The sequence below is a fragment of the Chrysochloris asiatica genome, unplaced genomic scaffold, assembly GCF_000296735.1.
Source record: "Chrysochloris asiatica unplaced genomic scaffold, ChrAsi1.0 scaffold00014, whole genome shotgun sequence".
Classification (NCBI taxonomy): Eukaryota; Metazoa; Chordata; class Mammalia; order Afrosoricida; family Chrysochloridae; genus Chrysochloris; species Chrysochloris asiatica.
In genome coordinates this window covers 22,934,735-22,956,357 of record NW_006408532.1, presented here as the reverse complement: position 1 = coordinate 22,956,357, position 21,623 = coordinate 22,934,735, and the positions used below count along the sequence as shown (strand labels likewise).

Genomic DNA, 21,623 nt, shown 5'->3' with positions numbered 1-21,623 from the left:
CCAATTTTTATGGAGGAATTAGGGGAAGAAAGAGGAAGGTGGGACATTTATATGAATCAGCAATTTTCACTTTAAATCAGTGTATAAAATGTAACTAAAGAGTAGCTAAGAAAAGGAACATAAAATAATATGGTAACCAGGAGCCATGAAGACTGGGATGGATGTGGATTTGAATTGAATGAAGGCAGTACTGTCCTGACACCTGTATTTCTACCACCAAAGAAAGCAAAGGTGAAGGACCTGCAGAGTGAACCAGACCTGTATGAATTTGCAGGGCTTAACTGTTATGGAGTCCTGGTGTGGCACTGTGGGTTAATTAATGTACTAGACTGCAAAGTCAGTTTGCACTGCAAGGTCAGTGGTTCAAGCTCACCAGTCACTCCTTGGTAACCCTGTACAGGGTCACTATGGGTTGGAACCTATTCAATGACACTTAACAACAACAACCACAGAAGCTGTTAAGTGCCCTTGGGTCAGTTGAGTTTCATAGCAATCCTGTATAGGGTTTCCAAAGCTGTAAATCTTTACAGAAACAGAATAGTCTCATCTTTCTCCCACAGAGTGGCTGGTGGGCTTGAATCACTGACTTTGTGGTTAGCAGACCAGGGCTAATTCTACAGAGCCACCATACTCAATGCTAAAAGGTGTCAGGGACAAGAGCAAAGCTCCACTTTCCAAAGGCAAATCCTGAATCTAAACTTAGTCTCTGAAGCAAGTGCTGGGTAGCCCAAATGCCAGACCGTTCTGTGCACAACTGTGCCAAGCAGTGTTTCTTTGCCCTGGTCACCTTTGAAGTAACTCCATGAATTATATACTAGTAAATGTCTCCAGTGTATTGTTCCTCTTATAGACCTGTTTATTGTTTGGCTGAAAATTGAGACAAAAGGATGAGTTCATTTCCAGACCTGCAGGGTAACTGAAGGCCATGGTCTCAGGGTTCCGCCAGTTTCTATATCTGGCCAGTAAGTCTGTTTTTTTTTGTTTTTTGTTTTTTTTTAAATGACTGAGTGGAGATTGTAATCAATGAGATGAAACCAAATATATATGTATTGTTGAACGAAAAATGGATCCACTGACCTGTTCTGTAAACCTTCATCTAATTCACAATATACCGTTTAAATATAAAGAAGTCTCCAGTTTACAGGAACTAACACTGAGACAGGAAGATACAGTAATTTGTCCACGGTTATCCAGTGAGTAAGGGGCACTGCAATGAAAGGAATCTAGCAGACTGGTTCTTCAATATGAGCTGGTAAGCATTTTGCTGTTTGCCTAGCAAGCAGGGCTTACTGGTAAGTAAGGGATTGGCCAGGATGTCTGTGTTTCTTATTCTGGCAAAGTTTATGCTGCTGTATTAGGAAAGCACTTTTTGCATAGGTTTTATTCACATTTAGTATGACTAGTCTAAATAGTCATAAGTTCGAACCTACCAGCCACCCTATAAGGAAAAGATGAAGCAGTCTGTTTCCATAAAATGACAGTCTTGGAAACCCTATTTAGAATCAACTTGATGGTAATAAGTGAGGTTATGCAGACCATACCTGTGTTTTTGCCACTCAATTAGCTGTAGTCAGAACCCAAACCATTGAGGACTGGATTGAGAAAGTCAGATCTGGGTTCAAGTCTATTTTCTGCCCCTAACTTGGAACATGAACTTGGACCAAATCAACTGAACCTCAATTAAACTGAAGCTTGATCATGTCCAAGGCCACTCTGGTCCTGAAATGCAATTTCCAACTCGGTGCGTTGAGTATTCAGAGAATCAGCTATCTTCATACAATTGTTCTTACTTTGCAATTGAAAATAAAAGATAAGAATAAGTCACAACAACATGGAAAGGTCACATACTATTTTCTTATCGTAGGACTCTCCACTGCTGTAGGTTGTGGCCAATGTCGATGAACACTCTTCCAGGTACCAAGGCTTCTTTCCGCTTTCGGCTGTGCTACTGATAGAGATGGTGTAGATGCTGTTGGTGTAGCCATCGCAGGAACAGTGATCTTTGCTTCTCCCCCCATTTCCGGATGCCCAGACAAAAACCGAGCCGAGGCCTCTCCGCCCCTGTCCACAAACAGAAGAAGTGTAAACACAGGTACCACAGACTCCAGGTGAAGAGAAGATCTAAGTCACTAGGGTGGAGTCAAGTATTTGTAGGAGGCATGCACTAGTATTTAAATAACATGCTGGATTTAAGCTGTTATGGAAGGTTAGGGAAGTGCTTTTAGGAGTTAAAATAAGTAATTCCTTTCACATGATATAATCATCAAAGGAAAAGAAGCACCAATGATGATGGTGACAATGGGTAACATTTGTACTGTACCTACCATGTACCGAGAACAGTCCTAACATTGGATATGAACCAGACTGAATTCTTTCAACAACATGTGAGATTGATAATTTTTTTTTCTCATTATACAGATGAGGATTTGAGATAAAGGAGTTAAATAATGATCCTAAAAGTTCATAGCTGTCACTGAGGGAGCCAAAATGGGAACAAAGACTGTTAGACAGGAGAGTTGGAAAAATATTAGTTGTAATCATTGCGGTCATTTAATATTGCTTTAAATTTTTATATCCACCCTAAACTTAGTACTATCATGCATTTTCACTTAACATTTGAGGAACATGATGTACAGGGGTCTCTAACGGACAACCAGAGTCAGTAAAGGGGAGAAGCTGGTGGGAACCATGTACTTTCTCCTAGACCCACATCTCTCCTATGCATATTGTAGACACCAGTTAGTTAGACAAGTCCTAGTGTGGTGCTGTAGGACAAGCATTGGGCTCCAATTGCAAAGACAGTGGTTCAAACCCATCAGCTGGTCCTGGGAAAATCTTATTGCTATTGTTGAGTGCCATTGAGTCAGTTCCAATACATAGAAACTTGATATGTGCACTAGACTGCGAACCACAAGGTTCATGGTATAAGCCCATCAGCTGCTCCACTGGGATAAGGCTTTCTGCTGTGTTGAAGATTTAAAGTCTCAGTAACCTAATACAGGGTTGCTATGAGTCAGAACCAACTTGACGACATTAACCACCACCACCACCAGAAATATTTCAAGACCACCAGAAATATTTCAAGATCAAAAGCAATCGGAAAATCAAGAATTAAAACAAAATTAAACCAGCTTCTTTATTACAGAAATTCTAAGAACCATGAAATAAGTGAATGTTTATAGCAAACCTCCAGGAGGGGGGCACAGTCTAAAGTACTTTCCAGACATATCTGACCTTTAACACCTTCCCCCAGAACATACCTCTTCTTACAATGCTAGGAGATGGAGTCATATTCTTTATGAGGACATTGGCTAGCTAAAATAAAGGAATAAAGAAAGGACATTCCTAAGATCATAAAATAATTAAGGAACAGAAAGCAAAGTAGAAGGCAGAAGTAATGAAGCAAAGCGACTATTTATTCCTATATGATGAGGTCTTAAGGACAAAACAGAGAAATAAGTCAAAGTGAAGAGTGTTGCTGGGGAATAATTAGAGCCAAATCCCTGAGAAATGCTAACATCTTAGAACTAGAAGTCATTGTGGAGGGCATGCAGGCCAAAGACATAATTTTGTAATTAACAGAACAAATTAAGTCAGTAATGACTGAGCCTCCTTCTTCCTTCCAGGCCCTAATTTCTTTGGTTTCAGGTACAAGGAAAGGTATTAGAGGTATTATTGTCTTTGAATTTCTCAGTAAAGAGCCAAGAGAAGAGAAATTACAAAGAATCTGGAATATCGGTGGCAGACTCTGTCCTTGAATCTTCAAGGAAAAGAATATTTATGATATGATTTATTTTGTCCTTCAAAGTGGAAAAATGTAATATAATTACATAGGAATGGGAAAAGTTCGTGAAGAGGGATAGGGCAGAACTCCTAGATGGCTATTAGACAGCTGGGCCTGGCTTGCCATCTTGTAATTGCCCCTTAACAAATTCATGAAACATAGGTGAGGATACAAAAATTATCAAACCATTCGAAACAAAGCATCTTGTTCAATCAGGAGCCCTTAGTAGCATAGTGGTTATGAGTCAGTCTGCTAACCTCAAAGGCCAGCATTTTGAAACTACCAGTTGTTCTGTGGGAGAAAGATGGTACTTTCTCTTCCGTTAAAAATATACAGCCTCAGAAACCCTATGCATTGTTGCTATGAGTTGGAATTGACGCCACAGCACATAACAGGACCACATGGTGTGGGTCTACCACCATCTGTCATTTTGTCATACTGTGGTGACTTGTGTGTTACTATGAGGCTGGAAGTTTTGACAAAATACCAGCAGGGTCACCCATAGTGGACAGATTTTAGCAGAGCTTCGACATAAAACAGACTAGGAAGAAGAGCCTGGTGATCTACTTCCAAAAACCAGTGAATGAAAACCTACTGGATCATAACAGACCATGCCCAGCTCTCCTGCTTGGAACAAGTCAATAGGAGAGCTCAATTGCTAGAGGATAGCATGTTTGGTGAAATAGAGGGCCAATGACAGGGTGGGAGATGGTCAGCCACTATAGCCAGAGATGGGATTGAACATGGAAGCAATCACAAGGATGGCACAGGATAAGGCAACGTTTTGTTTTCTTGTACATTGTTGTTGTATAGGGTTTCTGAGGCTTTAAATCTTCGCTGGAGCAGCTGGTGGGACCAAGTGGTTCGCTGTCCAGTGCACATAGTAAGTTTCTATAAATGTTAGCATCTCTTGTTTTTAGAGGCTAAAAACATTGTCTTTAATACAATGGACTTTGTATGGGTAAAGCCCCTTTTGATCATAAAGTAAAAGAAACTGCCTCTTGAGACTTGGCCTTGTGTTTTTCCTGTAAGTGTAAGAATAAATACATTGGTTCCTGTTTAAAGAATACATGATCATTGAAGGCTGGTATGAGAATAAAAATATTTTCTAATATGACCAAGTGGAATAACTTCTGTTACGGTGTTAGTTACTACATTGATTATATTTATTCATGTTATCAAGGAACCCTGGTGGCACAGCGAGTTAAATGCTAAGCTGCAGTTCAAACCCACCAGCTGCTTCATGGGAGAAAGATAAGGTAGTCTACTCTCATAAAGATTTATAGCCTTGGAAATAAATCCAAAGAAGCAATACTACTCTGTCTTATTGGGTTGCTATGAGTTGGCATTGGCTTGATGGCAGTGGATTTGGTGGGATACATGCTAACATTTTACTGATGAACAATCTAGGGCTCAGAAATGCTTACTAGAGACAGAACCAGACCTTAAAATCTTCCTGGAGCCAAAGCCTGAGCTTTAAGGTTTCAATAACCTTCTTTTGGGTAAAAGATGGCAAGTGATGGTTGTACTGTTTTCAGCTACATCTCCTGTGTCTTTGTTGAAGGGTGGCACCAGGATCTAAAGGCATATGACCCACCAAGTTCTCTCTAGGCGTGGTGGTAGAAGTGGAGCTGTTGGAGAAAGGAGTTATTGCCTTCTCTTAAGCCCTCTTCCTTACTAAATCAATGTGTCAGGCATATGTTCAGACCAGAGAGGGACTCCCTCAGAAACATGACTACAAGACTTCCTGGCCCAGCAACAGCCACAGATGACACCACTCTTGGAGGTATAAAAGTATTGCTAAAGGTTATTTAAGGAGTTCTGGTAGCATAGTGGTTACGAATTGGACTGTGAACTTCACAGTCAGCAGTTCGAAACTACCAGCTGTTCTGCAGGAGAAAGATGAGGCTTTCTGCTCCCATAAAGGTTTACAGCCTTGGAAACCCCATACAGGGTCGCTATGAGTTGGAACTGACTCCATGGCACATAACAACAACAACAACAATAAAGGTCATTTGGGCAGTCACTGGGTTTAGCATTGGGTTGCTACTGGCCTAGAAGTTTCTCTCCTACACAGAGGGGATATTCAAACAGGGTTCCAATGGCAAACAGATAACTTGAGGAGAATTTAAAGAGGGGACTAGTATACAACTGAGAATGGAGAAAGGGAACCACTGAAGACAGTGTGGTTATTTACCATGCTCAGACGAAAAGGGAACTGGGGAGAAGAAAGTCACTGGTCCTGGAGACAGAGGGCTGAGAAGAACTAGGAACTAGCCGAAGGACATGCCAACACATGTTGGCCTTCAGGGAGGAGTCCAAAAGAATACACAATGAGACCACACCTCTCTCCCCACACTTGCCAGTGTGTCTTCATTAACCAAGTCTTTCCAGAAACCAGATGCCCTAGGAGCCCATAGACATAGGTCCTGCGGGTGAGGGTCCCTGAGCACAGATCCTGTGGAGAAATGAGCTATAGGGTCAAGTGGGAGACATTAGGTATTGTCCTTCAGGTGAGAGGATGCGAGAGAGGGTGATCCGCCCCTTCCACCCCACTGTTCCCTGTGGAGGCTACACAATACACAAAGGCTGCTATCTTTCAGTCCATGAAAAGTTCTGCAATCATGAAGGCAGAACTTTTGCATGTTTGTATGTTTTATGATTAAAGTCCCAGAAATAAACAGACAGAATTTGTGGGATGAAAAATGCTATAGACAGATGCTCAAGATCCATGGGGTTAATCTGAAACAATTAGCAATTCAAAGATTTATTTACTACAGATGCACAGGGGTTTTTCATTAGTGTGCAATATTCAGAATCCAAAACATACGGCAGAAAAATATCTGGAAATTTCTCTAAAATTCAGCGTAATTTAAGAATTAAACTTTAATGTAGGGTATAAGGACAAGGGAAGAGGGGGTGGTCAGAATACTGTAAAGAGAAAAGAATCTGGAGACACAATTTACAACAGTCTAAGAAATAATGACATTTATTAATTTGATGAAATATTTAAATAGGGCTTATTGAAATAGGCCTTTAGATGAAGGAAGAACAACAACAAAAACCCTCAAACCTAATTAAGTACCAAGTTAAAAGTAGCAAATTGAAAGAAGCGCATTGTGAGATTCACACAAGACTTTTGGGAACAAACTCTAAATACTCTTTTTCATTGTACATAGCAATGTGCATGTTATTTCTCATAATATATGCCTACAGAAATCAATTTATAATACCCTATACACATTGTGATTAAAGGACAGAAAGGAATTGCATTTTCTTATGGTTCAGAAGGTCAGAAAATGCCATTGGATTACCAATTAAATTGTACATCTCATGCCAGGCTTTGAGTGTGGTAGAGTTCGGTGGAATTTAATTGCTTTAAAAAAAAATTTTTTTTTTTATGTTATGATATATTTTTAAGCCAATACAGTTAGATCTTATTTGGCACTTTAATATTACTTTCTTTATAGTGCTTAGAAAGTATTCTTAAAGAAGTATAAATAACTGAAGAGAGGACTCTTGCAATATGAAAGTAAGAATAAAGAACAGCATCTCTTGAATACAAATAGAATACTGTGCTAGGTGTTTACACTGATGTGGGGGCTTCAAAAATCTTGTGGAAAAATTCCATTATCTTTTCATTCCATTTTCTCACAGACTTTTTGAAGACTCCTTATATTAGTTATATAAATGCCAGAAAGTCAGGTATTGTTAGATTTATTTTTACAGATTGGGAAACTGAGTCACACAACATTAAGTAGCATGCCCAGTGTCAGATAATTAGCATAAAGTGAAGATAAGACATGGAGACCCCACCAAATCTGATCAGAATCTGTGTATCTACATGCTGACATGAAAACCCAAAACTACTAAAAGAAGCAAGTTGTTCGCTGGGAAGCCATCAGGGTAAGCAATGAAGTTCCTTCAGAACAACCCCCCCTCCAAGACTGAAACTCAAAGGGAACACATGAGCAGCCATTTAAGCTTGCTGGTGAACACACTGGTCTACTGGTGAGTGCAAGAGGGGGAAAGGAAGCAATGAAGAAATGGGCTGAGTTCACCATGTTCCATAGACACCCGCTGACCTGGAGATGAGACAGAGAAGAGAAAGGGCTGGTTGGTCCAAAGTGTAATGAGACCAGGGGACACCTGAGTCCATGAACAAGGACATAGCCCCATAAGACTAGAGCTGAGAGTGAAGCATCCAGCTGATATGAAGTGAGGGGAGATGCATAAGAATGCCCAAACTTGCAGATAGTATCCATTTGACCTAGTCTTGATGGCTTGATAGTCAAAACTCGACTACAGGTAGATAAAAAAACATTTTTTGATAAAGGAAAAAAGTGTAAATAGCTACAATTAGATGATCTTGACCTATACTTATGGATGTAGTAGCTCAAAATACCAACAGAGAGGGAAGGAGTCTTCACATCAAGTATCAATGCTATCCCTTCTGTATAAAGGGTAGATAGGGAGAGGCAACTTAGACATTGGCTACCTAAAATGAGGGGTCAATAAAGGCACAAAGTGACTGGCTTACAAGGTTTCCAGAGGGAGTTTAGCTTAAAAGTGTGTGGAGGAAGAAAGAGTCCCTACTGAATAGTTTTCATCTTGTCTAGATGGGTCTGGTGAAAAGAGATGGGGTAAAATTCCTATGATTCAATAGTAAGTAATTGTTATCATGAATAATTGCAACTGTCACAGCTATAAAAGAAATTTTTTAAACAAAAATGGGGGAGTCGTTAATCTTACAGTCCAGAAACAGAGGATCCTAGGACTATCAAGGGAGAAGAGCACAGATGAAATGTGGGACCTATCCAGAGAAGCAGTGACACCAGAGATGGACATGGAGAGAAGGAGCAGCTGAGGAGTCGAGACTCATGGAAAGAGAGGGAACTGGGTGCTTGCAACCAGGAGGCAGGCTTGCAGAATGTGCCCTTTGGTTGTTTAAATTATTATATTTTCTTGAGTGTTTTTGTGTACGTCTCATGCCTCGCCCCTAAAAAGAAAAGAAAAAGAAAAACAGAGAGAATAGAAGCAAAGGGAATGATGATGCACGGAGGAGATTGTAATCATTGCAATGAAACAATGGTGTAAAGCTGATGTTCTCCTAAACAAACAAAAAACAAGCCAATGGTCATCAAGTGGACTCCAACTCATGGTGACCCCATGTGTGTCTGAGTAGAACTGTGCTCCACAAGGTTTTCAATAGCTGATTTTTCAGAAGTAGATTACCAGATCTTTTTTCTGAGGTGCCTCTAAATTAATTTGAACCTCCAACCTTTGGGTTAATAGTGGACAATTGAACTATTTGCATGATGGTCCTGTCCTAAGTAAGTCCGACATATAAAGGTACAATGAGATTATTTTAGGATTAAGAACTTTTGGATCTCTGTGTTGTACCCCAAGCACAGCCTGAATACCCAAGTTACCAAAGACTTTCACCACTCCTCTCCCCTCCATTGTGAGGAAACACAATTTTCTCAGCAAATTCTTCCATATATGATGTTCATGGATAAGGGTCTTCAGGCTGGGAGAGTGTGGGAGGAGACAAGGATACTTGCATTAACTTCGTAGCTGTGATATGAAGAGAATAAAACTCAAGGGCATTTTGATTAGCATTTCCAAAATAAATCTTATTCCTTAATGGAATGATCAAGGTTCTTTGAAAGAAATAGGTCTGGTCTGTTGTTGTTAAGTGCTGTAAAGTCGGTTCCAATCACAGCAATCCTGTACAGGGTTTCTGAGAAGCAGCAGGTAGGTTTGAACTGCTAACTTTGTGATTAGCTGTCCAGTGCTTATTCTATAGCACCACATCAGGAGTTTGTTGTTGTTGTTGTTAAGTGCCGTCAAATTGGTTCCAATGCATAGCGACCCTGCTGCATAGGGTTTCTGAGGAGCAGCTGGCGGCTTTGGACTGACGACCTTGTAGTTTATAGTTTTGTGCTGATCCTATATTGCCACACAAGGAAGGAATCCACATCAGGACTAGATACATAATACTTGTGGTAGCTTTGAAGTTTGTGGAAAATTAAAATGGAAAGATAATGTCGTTTTTCCACAGACTTTTTGAAGCACCCTCATAGAGTCCTGGTGTGGCACTGTCGGAGCAGCACTGGACTGCAAAGTCAGTTTGAAACACAACATCAGCAGTTCAAACTCACCAACATTCCTTAGAAACATCATACAGCACTACACAGGGTCGCTATGAGTTGGAACTGATTTGACGGCAGTTAACAACAACAACATAAAGAACAGACAAAAACAACAAATAAACAACAACCAAAAACCTGTTTTAAAAAAAGGATTTGTAATGCTCATGTAAAATATTTTCCTCAGAATTCTAATATATTGATTTTATAAACGGTATTTAATCACTTTTTAAAACATTATTTTGAATAAGACAAATGATTCATATGAAATGGAAGCCTCTAAAAGGTGACCAGAAAATAAGAAAATCTATCTATCTAACCTACAGATGAAGATGCCTCAGGAGTAGGTGGCCAGGTGTCAAAGAGGGTGTTGCTGGAAGCCCTCTTTGGACTCCTCTTTGGAAGTGAATAGGGTCACGGAGTACAGGTGAAAAACTGTCCCTGGAACAGAGATGACAGGCACTAAAGGTGCTAGCGAGGCCTCAGAACTGTTTCTTTAATCATTTCTTTGGGGCATGGTGAGCTACATGTTGTGATATCAATTACATGAAATTGAATTGGACCCAGAGAATAAAGTGTGTGATGCCTTCCAGCCCACAGCTTCCAACCAAGGAAAAAAGGGAACAGAATGAGACAGATATGAGATGTTTTTAAAGGCGTGAAGGAAGCTCTTGGCCTTGGAGGGTTGAGAACAAGAAGTTCAATTTCTGTGTTTGTCACAAACAATCTTAGGCAAGGTGCTAAAATTTATCTGTCCCCGGTGTTCTCTTCCAGAATACAGCATCTAGGACTCTTAGTTTTTTATTCTGCTTTCAGAAGGTAAATGGAGGAACTTCATGTTATTAAAGTAAACAAATAAAAACAATTGCTGTCCAGTTCATTCCAACACATGGAAACCCCTATGTGTCAGAGTAGAACTGTGCTCAGAAGCTGATTTCCAAAAGTAAGCCTATTGTCTGAGGCACCTCTGTGTAGTCTAGAACCTCCAAACTTTTGGTTAGCAGTTAAGCATGCTAACCATTTGCATCCCCCATGGACTTCACTTTATATATTAATTTTGTTGTTGTTGTTAAGTGCCTTCAAATCAATTCTGACTCCTAGAGTTTCCAAGGAGCAGCTGATGGGTTTGTACTGCCGACTTTGTGGTTAGCAGTCCAGTGCTTATCCTACAGGGCCAACCCAAATACAGTTTATTTGGTGATTTGAGTACATTTAACACTTAAGTGCTTCTGCTTTTTCCCCAAGCAATATTTCCAGGATTGAAAATGCTTATCAATGGAAAGAAACAGCTTTGCAAAGACAACTTCAACAGCTAAGTCCACACACAAGTGTCTCTGCCAGTACCTCTGCTGATGGCTAGCGCTTCCCTCAGCCCATTCGTGCCTCTGCAACTGTTCTCAATCTCTGTCCCTGTGTGAGTGCCTCAGCTGCTAGTAGACTCAGGCAGGCCTACATCAGACCAGGAGGAAGGACTGCCTGAATATCCACAGGCTGACTGACAAACATCAATCTATGGGATGCCTTCTGTGGTCTCATGCTAATAATGCTACTTATCCTGCCTACTCTCCCACACACACACACAAAAATACATAAAAAAAAAAGAGAAAAATAAAAAAGGTATTACAAATCGTTCCAAGAAGGCTTATTTTATGAACAGTACTGTACTCTATCTTCCTACCATTTCCCATGTGATGCAGCTCTACCCCCTCCTCTTTCTCCCCATCACCTACAAACTCACCCATCTTTTCAGTCCTTGAATTAAGTGCTCTGAATCTTGAATTAAGTATTCTGATCTGCTCTGAATACAATGTGTAGGTCGATAAACCATGTATATTAAGCAATGTTTTGAATGTTCTGTTGACTTTTTAATAACAAACTAGAAATATGTAATGCCATAAGCTGCATATTAAGTTTACCACACAAAATTAAAATCCATTTTATAAGCTTCTTGAAGATATCAAATGGTGAATTCACTTTTAGAGAAATAGAGAGCTAGTCATAATTATAAGGAGACCTGGTGGCATAGCGGGTTATGCATTGGGCTGCTAATCACAAAGTCAGCAGTTCTACTCCACCAGCTGCTCCATGGAGAAAGCTAAGGCTTTCTGTTTCCTAAAAGACTCAAGGCTTTTGATATCCTATAGTGTTGCTATGAATCAGAGCCAACTAGACGATACATTAACAACAACAGTAATCATTATGGGGTAGACTGCTTGTGACAATTGTTGCAAGAAATTCTGGTAAAACAACATTTTAAATTGTATTTATACTCTACATTTCATCTTTTTAGAGTATCCCTCATGTTTTAGTGTATGGATGGACTACATACTGTACTGAATTCAGCTCTGTTTTCTAGAGAGACACTTGGATATGATGAGGAATTGTCCAAAGACTAGTGTAAGAAATAGGTAATCAAAGCTGCAAATATAGAACACCTCTACACTCAAGTGCCGAATAAACACCTACATTTACATTTATTATGTGAGTAGAAAGAAGAAGAAAATGAACTGAGTGGCTCATCTACCCTGTATGTCAGAACCTAAGTTTCACAGCTCATCAATTCACTAAAGGCTTAGTAAAATGAATCCTGCCCTTTCTTCAGAAGGGTTGATACTGAGGGTTTTCACATATAACACATAAGTGCACAGTGGTGTGACCTTCAGCTTCTGACAGCAGTATTGCAATTCTTTTGTTTATTTTTCAAAGTATAACTGGGAGAAGAAAATAAGTCATTCTAGCTGAAAGAGTTGGAGAATATCTCTGAGGAAACAAAAAACAGATGTTTCTACTAATGGAAATATACTTTCACACAGAGAACTTAATTCCTATTAATCTTTTGCTACACAAGTCATTTAAAGATTTTACATTTTGAGGCTGGATAATGCACTAAGTATATTATCTAAAGGAGGACAGAATTTCATAAGGATCATCATTTTAAATTTCGACATGAAACTATGAAAATGAAGTTTTCAGAGCCAGTAACTGGCAGGTCTGGAGTCAGAGTGACCCATCTCTCCCAACACCCTATCCAGTTCATATACCCTATTGATTAGCACTCACTGTGGGGATTCCTAAAAACTGCTTAACAACACTGGATATGCTAAAACCAACAAAACAAAGGCAAAAAACCCAAACCTCCCTGATATCATTTGCCAAATCAATAATTCCAAAATAATTGTTTGCTTTTAATGTTCTAACATAATCCATCCATTGTTTATTACTCTCTTTTTCCCTCAGACTTATCCTTCTTCATCTAACTCACAGAAGTCTCAGCATCTCTCAGATTACTATTCACTTCTGCTCACCCCCACAGGTCTCCACACTTAGGGCCTGGTATGAGCTGTTTTCCCAAGGCCTGGGTACCACTCCCTTTGATTCGAAAGGGGGGTAGGGAGACTAGGTTTCTTCATTCTTCATAACAACCAGCTCTCTGCAATTTGGAAAGTACTTATGCATCGCATATGATCTCTTAAATAATCACAAGAAGTAATTGCTCTAGGTACTTTCACGATGGCAACATTTCCATTGTTCTTTAACCAGCCAAAAGTTTCCAGCAACGGCAAAATGATGCTCAGACATTCAGGAGGGCCAGGTTTATGAAACATTTCCAACAGAAACACTAGTTGCCTATTTTGAAACTGCGCAGAAATGTACCCAAACAAGACAACCAAACTTACTGCAGTCTAGTCAATTCTTACTCTCGCAGACACTACAAGACACAGTAGAACTGCTCTGTAGGCTGTCAAGCTTTACTGAAGCAGATTGCCTCATCTGTCTCCTGCGGAGTGGCTGCTGGATTTGAACCAATGGCCTTTTGGTTAGCAAACAGAGCACTTAAACCACTGTGCCACCAGGGCTTTAAAAAACATTTGGGAAATCCCTTTCATAGAGAATGAAAAACTTCTGTGATCAACAAAGGGCATTAAGGAATTTACTGTACATGTTTGGAAACACATTTGGAGAAGGAGGATCCAGGAACATTCCAGCAATCATGAAAGGTATTTAGACTCTTGTGAATTTAACTGTGGGTGGGAATGCCGCACGGGTTCCAACTGCCAGCTCAGCTCTTAGACGGGAAATAAGCTGCCCCTCTCTACCACAGGGAGCAACACCTTGGCTCTATGTGGAGAAGCTCATAACAATCCTATAATACAGAAAACCAGCCCTTTGCATTTTCTTCCAATGAACACAATCCTGCCATAAAACAAATTACCCATTTGAAAATGCTGTGTTTAAGGTGTTACGAACCGTGATTGACATTTTGTTATTGTTCCTGTTAAGTTACGTCAATGCCCGGTGACCCCATGTACAACCAGATCCAACTTTGTGATCCTAGGTTTTCACTGACTAATTCTTGAAAGTAAGTCCAAGAAAGACAGGCCTTCCTTCCTAGTCTGTCTTAGTCTGAAAGCTCCTCTAAAATCTGTCCAGCACCATAACATGCAAAAACTACCAACAGATGGGAGGTGGTTTTGTGTTAAGATTCATTGGCCAGGAAATGAAATCCAGTCTCCAACGCAGAAAGCCAGAATTCTACTACTGAACTACCATTGTGTTCACAATTCTATTACAATAAAAATCACATCCACATCTACTGCCATTGGGTTAATTCCAACTCACAGAGACTCTGTATAAGGTTTCAGGGTTTGTACATCTTTATAGGAGCAGACAGTCTCGTCTTTCTTCTGAGGAGTGGCTAGTGTGTTTGAATAGCTGATCTTGCAGATAAGACTCCAAGGTTAGGCTCATATTATTTGTTAGACTGTGTTGGATGCTCTATGGCCCTTCCTCTGAGGAGCAGACCAACTGCTGGTCTGACCACTTCGTATGTGAGATCTCACTAAGTCTTTATCAGGACTCCATAAAGTAGGCATTATCATAGTTTTTCTCAATGAAATGGAGGCTCGGATAGCTTAGTAACTTTCCCAGATCAAATGGCTAGAGCGCATCCAGGCTCTTGTGACTACCATCCAGGCCTAATCCAAGGATAAAGAGAAACAGAATCGACAATATAGTGAAGTGCAGAAGGTGCCCAGTCAGTTGCCTGAATGACACGTGCTCCAGGAGTTCAGAGAAGGGAGAGCCTTGCTGTAATGTTCACTTTCACTATCATTAGGATCACAGTAATGGTCATCGTGGACAAGACAGGCTTGTATGTTGCACCTGGCTATTGCTGATACCTCCATGCACGGGGGCCAGAGCACAGGCTTTTGAAGAAGACTGATCCTAGTCTGAATCACAGTGGTGCTTCTTTACAAAAACAAATTCTTAAAACCCTTTAAATGGAAGATTTCCAAATACATAGAAGAAAATGGTAGGAGCTTTAATGTACCCATCACAAATGTTCAACAGCAACATTTTGCCAAGTTTGTTTCATGTTGATCCTTTCAATTTTGTTGTTTTCGATGGAGCTGGAATATTTTAAAGCAAATGCTAATATGGCATCATTAGGTAACTCCAACACACAGGACAACAGTAGTCACCAAAAACGGTAATACTTTTTCATAGCTCCCTTTTTCCCCTAGTCATTCTTCTTAATAGCCAGGTTCCCTAACTTTTCCAAGACTTGGTTTCCAAATCTATAAACTGAGTGAGTTCCTATGAGACTTGTCCCAATGCCTAATTCAACTGACAATCAGATTTAATCATCATAATGGTGTTTAGAATGCTGGACATTAGATGCTATTGTTGTTATCTTAAAGATGAGGAATGTAGGCTCAGACTATGATAAAAAAAAGTCTGCCACATGAGCCATTTTGTGTGTGTGTGTACTACTGAGTCAGTTCCAACCCACAGCAACCCTGAACAGGGTTTCCTAGGAGCGGTTGATGAGCTTGAAACACTGACTTTGCAGTTTAAACCAACTTTGCAGTCCAGTGCATTAACCTACAGCGTCACACCAGGACTCCCAGGGAAAATTATTATTGTTGTTGTTAAGTGTGAGTCAGCTCCAACTCATAGCGACAATGCATAGGGTTTCTGAGGCCATAAAGCTTTATGGGAGCAGAAAGCTCATCTTTCTCCTGCGGAATGACTGGTAGTTTCGAACTTCTGACCTTGAGGTTAGCAGCCTGACTTGTAACCACTACACTATCAGAGCTCCTTATAAGAGCAATATATACCTTCAAATAATTTGATATTATCGACTGCATTCAATTGATTCCTGTTTATTATACAGTGGCCTTTCTTTTCCAATTACTGCCATGTTTTGTTGAAGAAAATTGACCTATTTGTCCTCCCCCATGGACTCGCTTAAATCTATATTTAGAATCACAAATGCTCAGATTGCTACAGACCTTCATTTGACCTAGTCCAATCTCTACATCACTTAGTGTGGTGCTGTGGGGTAACACACTGGACACCAAGGTCAGTTTGAACCGCAAGGTTGGTGGTTCAAATTCACCAGACACTCCTCAGAAACTCCAAACAGGAATGCTATGAATCAGAACAGACTGGATGGCACTCAAAACAACAACAATCTCTAAATCACTTTGTATCTTCCCTTATAACAAAAATATCCAAACTATACTAGAAACATTCCATTATAAGGAGCTCATGTAATTGCCCAGGCAGCCTTGTAATCACTATAAACAAAACCTACCAGAAGGATTTAGAAAACATTATCTTAACACCACTTTACAGAGTTAGCAATCAATCTATAAACTAAAACACAAAACAGGATGACAATAAATATTTGAAATCTGCCCCTGCACAGATTAATTGTATTGATATATTTAGAATATATCACAGTTCACATTAATACTATAATCTACATTTGATACTTGGGTGTCAAATGACTTTGTGAAGATTATAAAATGTAAAGCCACATGTATTTTTCAGAGAGACACACATTTCTTTGTATTCAAAATGGATGGTATTACATTGAGTCTACTTGGCAAATTCTATCCTAGCTTTGTTGAAGCTTTAAAAACACACAATTCCACCAGGATATAGTTAAATCCTAAGGGAAGATTTTAAAAACAAACCCCAGTTAAAGTCAATTTTCATTAAGTGGAACCAATTTTAAATAAACTCCCTTGTCTATCTTTGCCTACATATAAACGCTACCAAAGTTTTACAATATTGGCCAACTAATTTAATGGCAATCTGTCATTTGTTAAAATGCAAACTGGTACCAATCCTGCTACAGTTGGGTACATATTAGATAAAAACATATCCCTCCCGGGTGAAATCAGTTAATTTTATTATGATTATTATTACTGCTTGTATTATACAGGCTCATTATACCTTTCGTCTCCCCTCCTGGCGAACATATGCCTTTAATTTAAGGATAGAGGAGTATGTGTGTGCACATATGTGCAAGCCAGAGACATGTTGACCATACAGCAGCCTCCAGGCTCCCGCAAACTCCACTCTGTTGTAAAGTCTGATGAATCATAATGGTCATTGATGATGTGGAGGGAAAATCCTAATCAGAACATCCATCAAATGCCCAGATTCTCATCTGGACCCTTGAATAGAAGAAATGAGATGAGGTAAAGGCAAATGCTTCCAACCATGGGATAAAGAGCAACTGATTCCGATTTCAGTCATTGTTCTTAACCATGTGTGACACTGTGTGTGTTCTGATAAGAATTCAATGGAGAGCCTCATTTAAAAATTCCAAAAACTAAAAAAAAAAAAATCCCAGAAAATTGACCAGGATTTGAAAGTATAGCTGTAGATAAAATGGCAATGTAAACTCTATAAGCTGTTCTCCCAAAACATCCACAAAGAGGTACACGATTTCTCCAAAAAAAGAAGATGATCCATTTAATCTCTGGTACATCGGAACTCTGGTAGCGTAGTGGTTACGAATCGGGCTGCGAACCGCAAGGTCAGCAGTTCAAAACTACCAGCGGTTCCTCGAGAGAAAGATGAGGCGTTCTGCTCCCGAAAAGATTAACAGCCTCAGAAACCCTGTGCAGGGTCGCTATGAGTGGGAACCGACTCCACGGCACATAACAACAACAACAACAACATCGTGGGTAGTTAACAAATATTTCCTACATAAAAGGATAAGGAAAGAACTGGGAACCATATAAAGGCTTTTCTGATAATGGAAAAAAGTAGCAAGAAAAAGATTTGATTCCAAAGATCTGCTCTCTCTCTCTTTTTTCTAAAGGATGTTATTAAAGACACTTGTTAGAAATTGTGAAACACTATCAACACATTTGACGCCTGCTGAGGAATATCAATTGCACCAGGCTTTATTAAAGTTTAATCATCCAAATGGGAGAAAAAGATGATTCCAAGGCAACCATAGTAGACCACAAGCAGTTTGCCTGTGTGTGCTATGCATTCTGTCTTCTTTATTGCTTACAAGATTTGGTACATTGAAGGGACTTTGGGACCTTGCCTGCAGTTTATTTAAAACATTTATTCATCATTATATGGCCAGCTCTTCAAAGACAAGGACTGTACGTTATCATCTTTTCCTTCCCACCTCGCACAGTCCCTGGAAGACTGTTATTACTACCTAGTGAAGGTCTCCTGGATGCAATGTCAGGAATACATGAAACTTTTGGCTCTTAGCTTCTTATATCTGACATCAACTCTTAGGTCATTTATGTTCCCCATATTGTAATCTGACTCAGTTGCTCTTTAAAATCATTCAATGTTTTCAGCTGGCACTGTAGCTGAGGGAAAGAGTTTCTGCAGGGGAGCCAGTCTTGCCAAGAGGCCAGGCCAAAGACTCAACAATGCAAGGGGAGCCATGTCACTCTGAATGAGAGAGGCTTTTAACTTGTCTTTTCCTGAGGGTTCTTTATGTACAGTAACTTAGTACATGCAACAAATGGGCACAAAAATGATTCATATGTTCATTCATTCTTCTATTCACTAAACACCTGCTGAGTAACTACTATGGGTCACAAACTGTCGGGGTACTTGGGATACAGTAGAGGACAAAATAGTCAAAATCCATGCCTCTGTGAAACTGACATTCTATCGAAGGAGAAAGTCAAGAAGGCAAGTAAATACGAGAAGATAATAATTGCCAAGAAGGGGTTAGGAAGAACTGGAGTGTGTGTGAGTTAGATTGGGGCTAGGCAGGTCTTTCCATTAGGCCAAGTTAGTGGAGAACTCAGAGAGGAGCTCTGGGTTTCCTTTATCAAGCTGAGCTTGATAGGACCAGCTTCTGTGGAACAGCTGGACAAAGTTCTGATGCAATAGATTCAGGAAATAATGGAAAAAGAAAAACTGTAGAGGGCCAATATAGATAATGGTTTCAAGGAATTAATTCTGTTTAAAGAGAAAGAGAGAAATGGGCAGGAACTGGAAAGGAGATAAAGGGACAAGAGATGACTTTTTTTTTTTCTTCTTAAAATGGAGAATTAACAGCATGAATGTATACTGGTGGCAATAATACAATTGGAGGGAAATTTTGATAATGAAAGATAAGAGAATTACTTAAGCCTTGTCTTTGATGGGGTGAGAAAAGATGGGGCCCATTGAACAAACAGATGAGGTGGCCTTAGGGAGAAGATGAATGACTCATTTAACAGAGTCAGAAGAGAGCCTAGATGAAGACAGAACATCAGATGTGCCAAATAAATCAGAAATGACAACGTGTAACAGAATTGACTAAATTTATTTGAGGCATATGTTTTGACTTCTGCCTTTGTGCTGAATTTCAGTTCTCCTTGTCTGTAAAATTGGGGAGAACAGTACCTATCTGATAATATTATTGTGAAGAGTAAAAGCTATACTTTATTTCAGGCTTAGAAAAGTGACTGCAGTATAGCAGACAAACAAAAAATACTAAATGTTATTACTGATAACATTTTTATTAATAAGTCTAATTCCTGTATTTAATTTTACATCTCTTTAGCATCAAATAAATGCAATATTTGGAAAATAACAGAGCAAGTTGTCAGTTGTGACACGCTTTGTTGAACATAGTTTCTCTAATGCAATTTTGGCACATTAATTCTGAAGGGGCTATAAATTGAATCAATTCTGATTTTGTTAAAGTCTTTGAAAACAGCGTTACATTCCACTGAGCCAAATGCTTTCTTATAGTAAGCAAATGGGGGGCATTTTGAAATTCAATATTTTTCCACAGTTTTTGATTAGCAAGCAGAAGGAATGGATGCAATCAATACTTAACTCTCTGAGCAAACTGTATTCATTTCCTCAGAGAAAGTCTTTCTTGATACTGTTAAGAATTACTGTGTTGAAGACTTCTCTCTAGAGAATTCAGCTCAAAGTCTTGGCCTTCTCTCTCTCTCTGCACCCCTTCTTTGTAGAAATTTTCTTGACACTGCTGCTACAAAACCACTTTTAACTCTCTCCTGGATCACGCCAGTCTTCCTTGTACTCTAGCCCCTCTATCTCATGCTCTACTTAGAGTCCATTTTCTATACATTAAGGATATTTTTTAAAGTTTTTATTGTGAATTGATTGGTAGTTTATATAGAAGAACATCAGTTTTGCACTTATCCTATCATATTTTGTTTCATTGCAATGATCACAATCCCCTCCATGCATCATCATTTTAACAGTATTTCTTGCTTCTATTCCCTCCGGTTTCTTGTTTGTTTTGTTGTTGTTGTTGTTGTTGTTTTTTGGATGTACACAAAAACACTCAGGAATATATAATCATTTAAACAACTAGAGGCCATATTATGCAAGCCTGCCTATAGGCCACCAACACACAGTCTTTCTCTTTCCATGAGTCTAAAGTCCTCAGCTGCTCTTTATTTTTTTTATTGTCAATTATATAAGATTACTACCTGCTTAAAACCCTCCAAAGGCTTTCTGTAACTTTTAGAATGAAATGAAACGAGTCACTGAGGTTTAGTGAGATCCTGCCTACCTCTTCAAACCATCTCCTACTGTCTTCCCTCAAAGAGCATCTCTTGTCCTCCTCCCTAACTACTCATTCAGTTTTATATCTTTCACAACACTTATTTCTAGCTGAAATAGTCTTAATTACTTCTGTGTTAGTTTTCTGTCTTGTCATTAGGGACTTTTATATATTTTATGCATTACATATAAAACTTGGTATCTTATTTACAACTTATCCTCGGTGTATAGGAAGTAGGCACTCACTAAAAGTAATAGAAAGAATAAATAAATTCTAATCCATGCATTTTTCAGGTTGTGCAGTTAAAACTCTACCAGGCCAGAGTAGAGTGTTGATGTAATGGGTTATGGATTGGTTTGCTAACCTTAAGGTTAGCAGTTTGAATTCACCAGCCACTCTGTGGGAGAAAGATGAGCCTTTCTGCCCCCATGAAGATTTATAGCCTCAGAAATCCTATACAGGATCACTATGAGCCAGAACTGACTCAATGGCACGAACAGCATCAGCAGGCCAGGATGGGTTTATATTATCACTTAAAGTTTCAATTAGCTAACTAAAGGAATTATTCTATCAGCCATTTATTTCTTCATTCCTTCAACCACTCAGACATTCATTTATTCCACACACACTTGTATCTTCAAACTTTATATAAATATTAGCATAATCTCAAAGGAAATAAAACTGTCTTGAATGTTGTCTGATAAACAGAGCGGAGAGGTTTTTTTGTTTTTAATTTCTTAGAAAAGACTCTCACATACTGCTTAAAAATATTAAATTATATATTCATAGATATTTTAGAGAAATGTCTCTTGGGAAAATATAAACTAAATTCAAGATTACAAACATGAATTACTGAAATGAATTTGTCTACCCAGAG

General features: G+C 39.2%; 1 protein-coding gene across 1 annotated transcript in view; it reads right to left on the bottom strand.

Moving 5' to 3' along the window:
- LOC102827704 (proprotein convertase subtilisin/kexin type 5-like) overlaps positions 1–21,623 on the bottom strand; it is a 472,359-nt gene that overhangs the window by 170,836 nt on the left and 279,900 nt on the right. Inside the window, exon 8 of the mRNA XM_006834928.1 lies at positions 1,849–2,061. Coding sequence (XP_006834991.1) covers positions 1,849–2,061 — 213 coding nt within the window. The remainder of the gene's footprint in view (positions 1–1,848; positions 2,062–21,623) is intronic.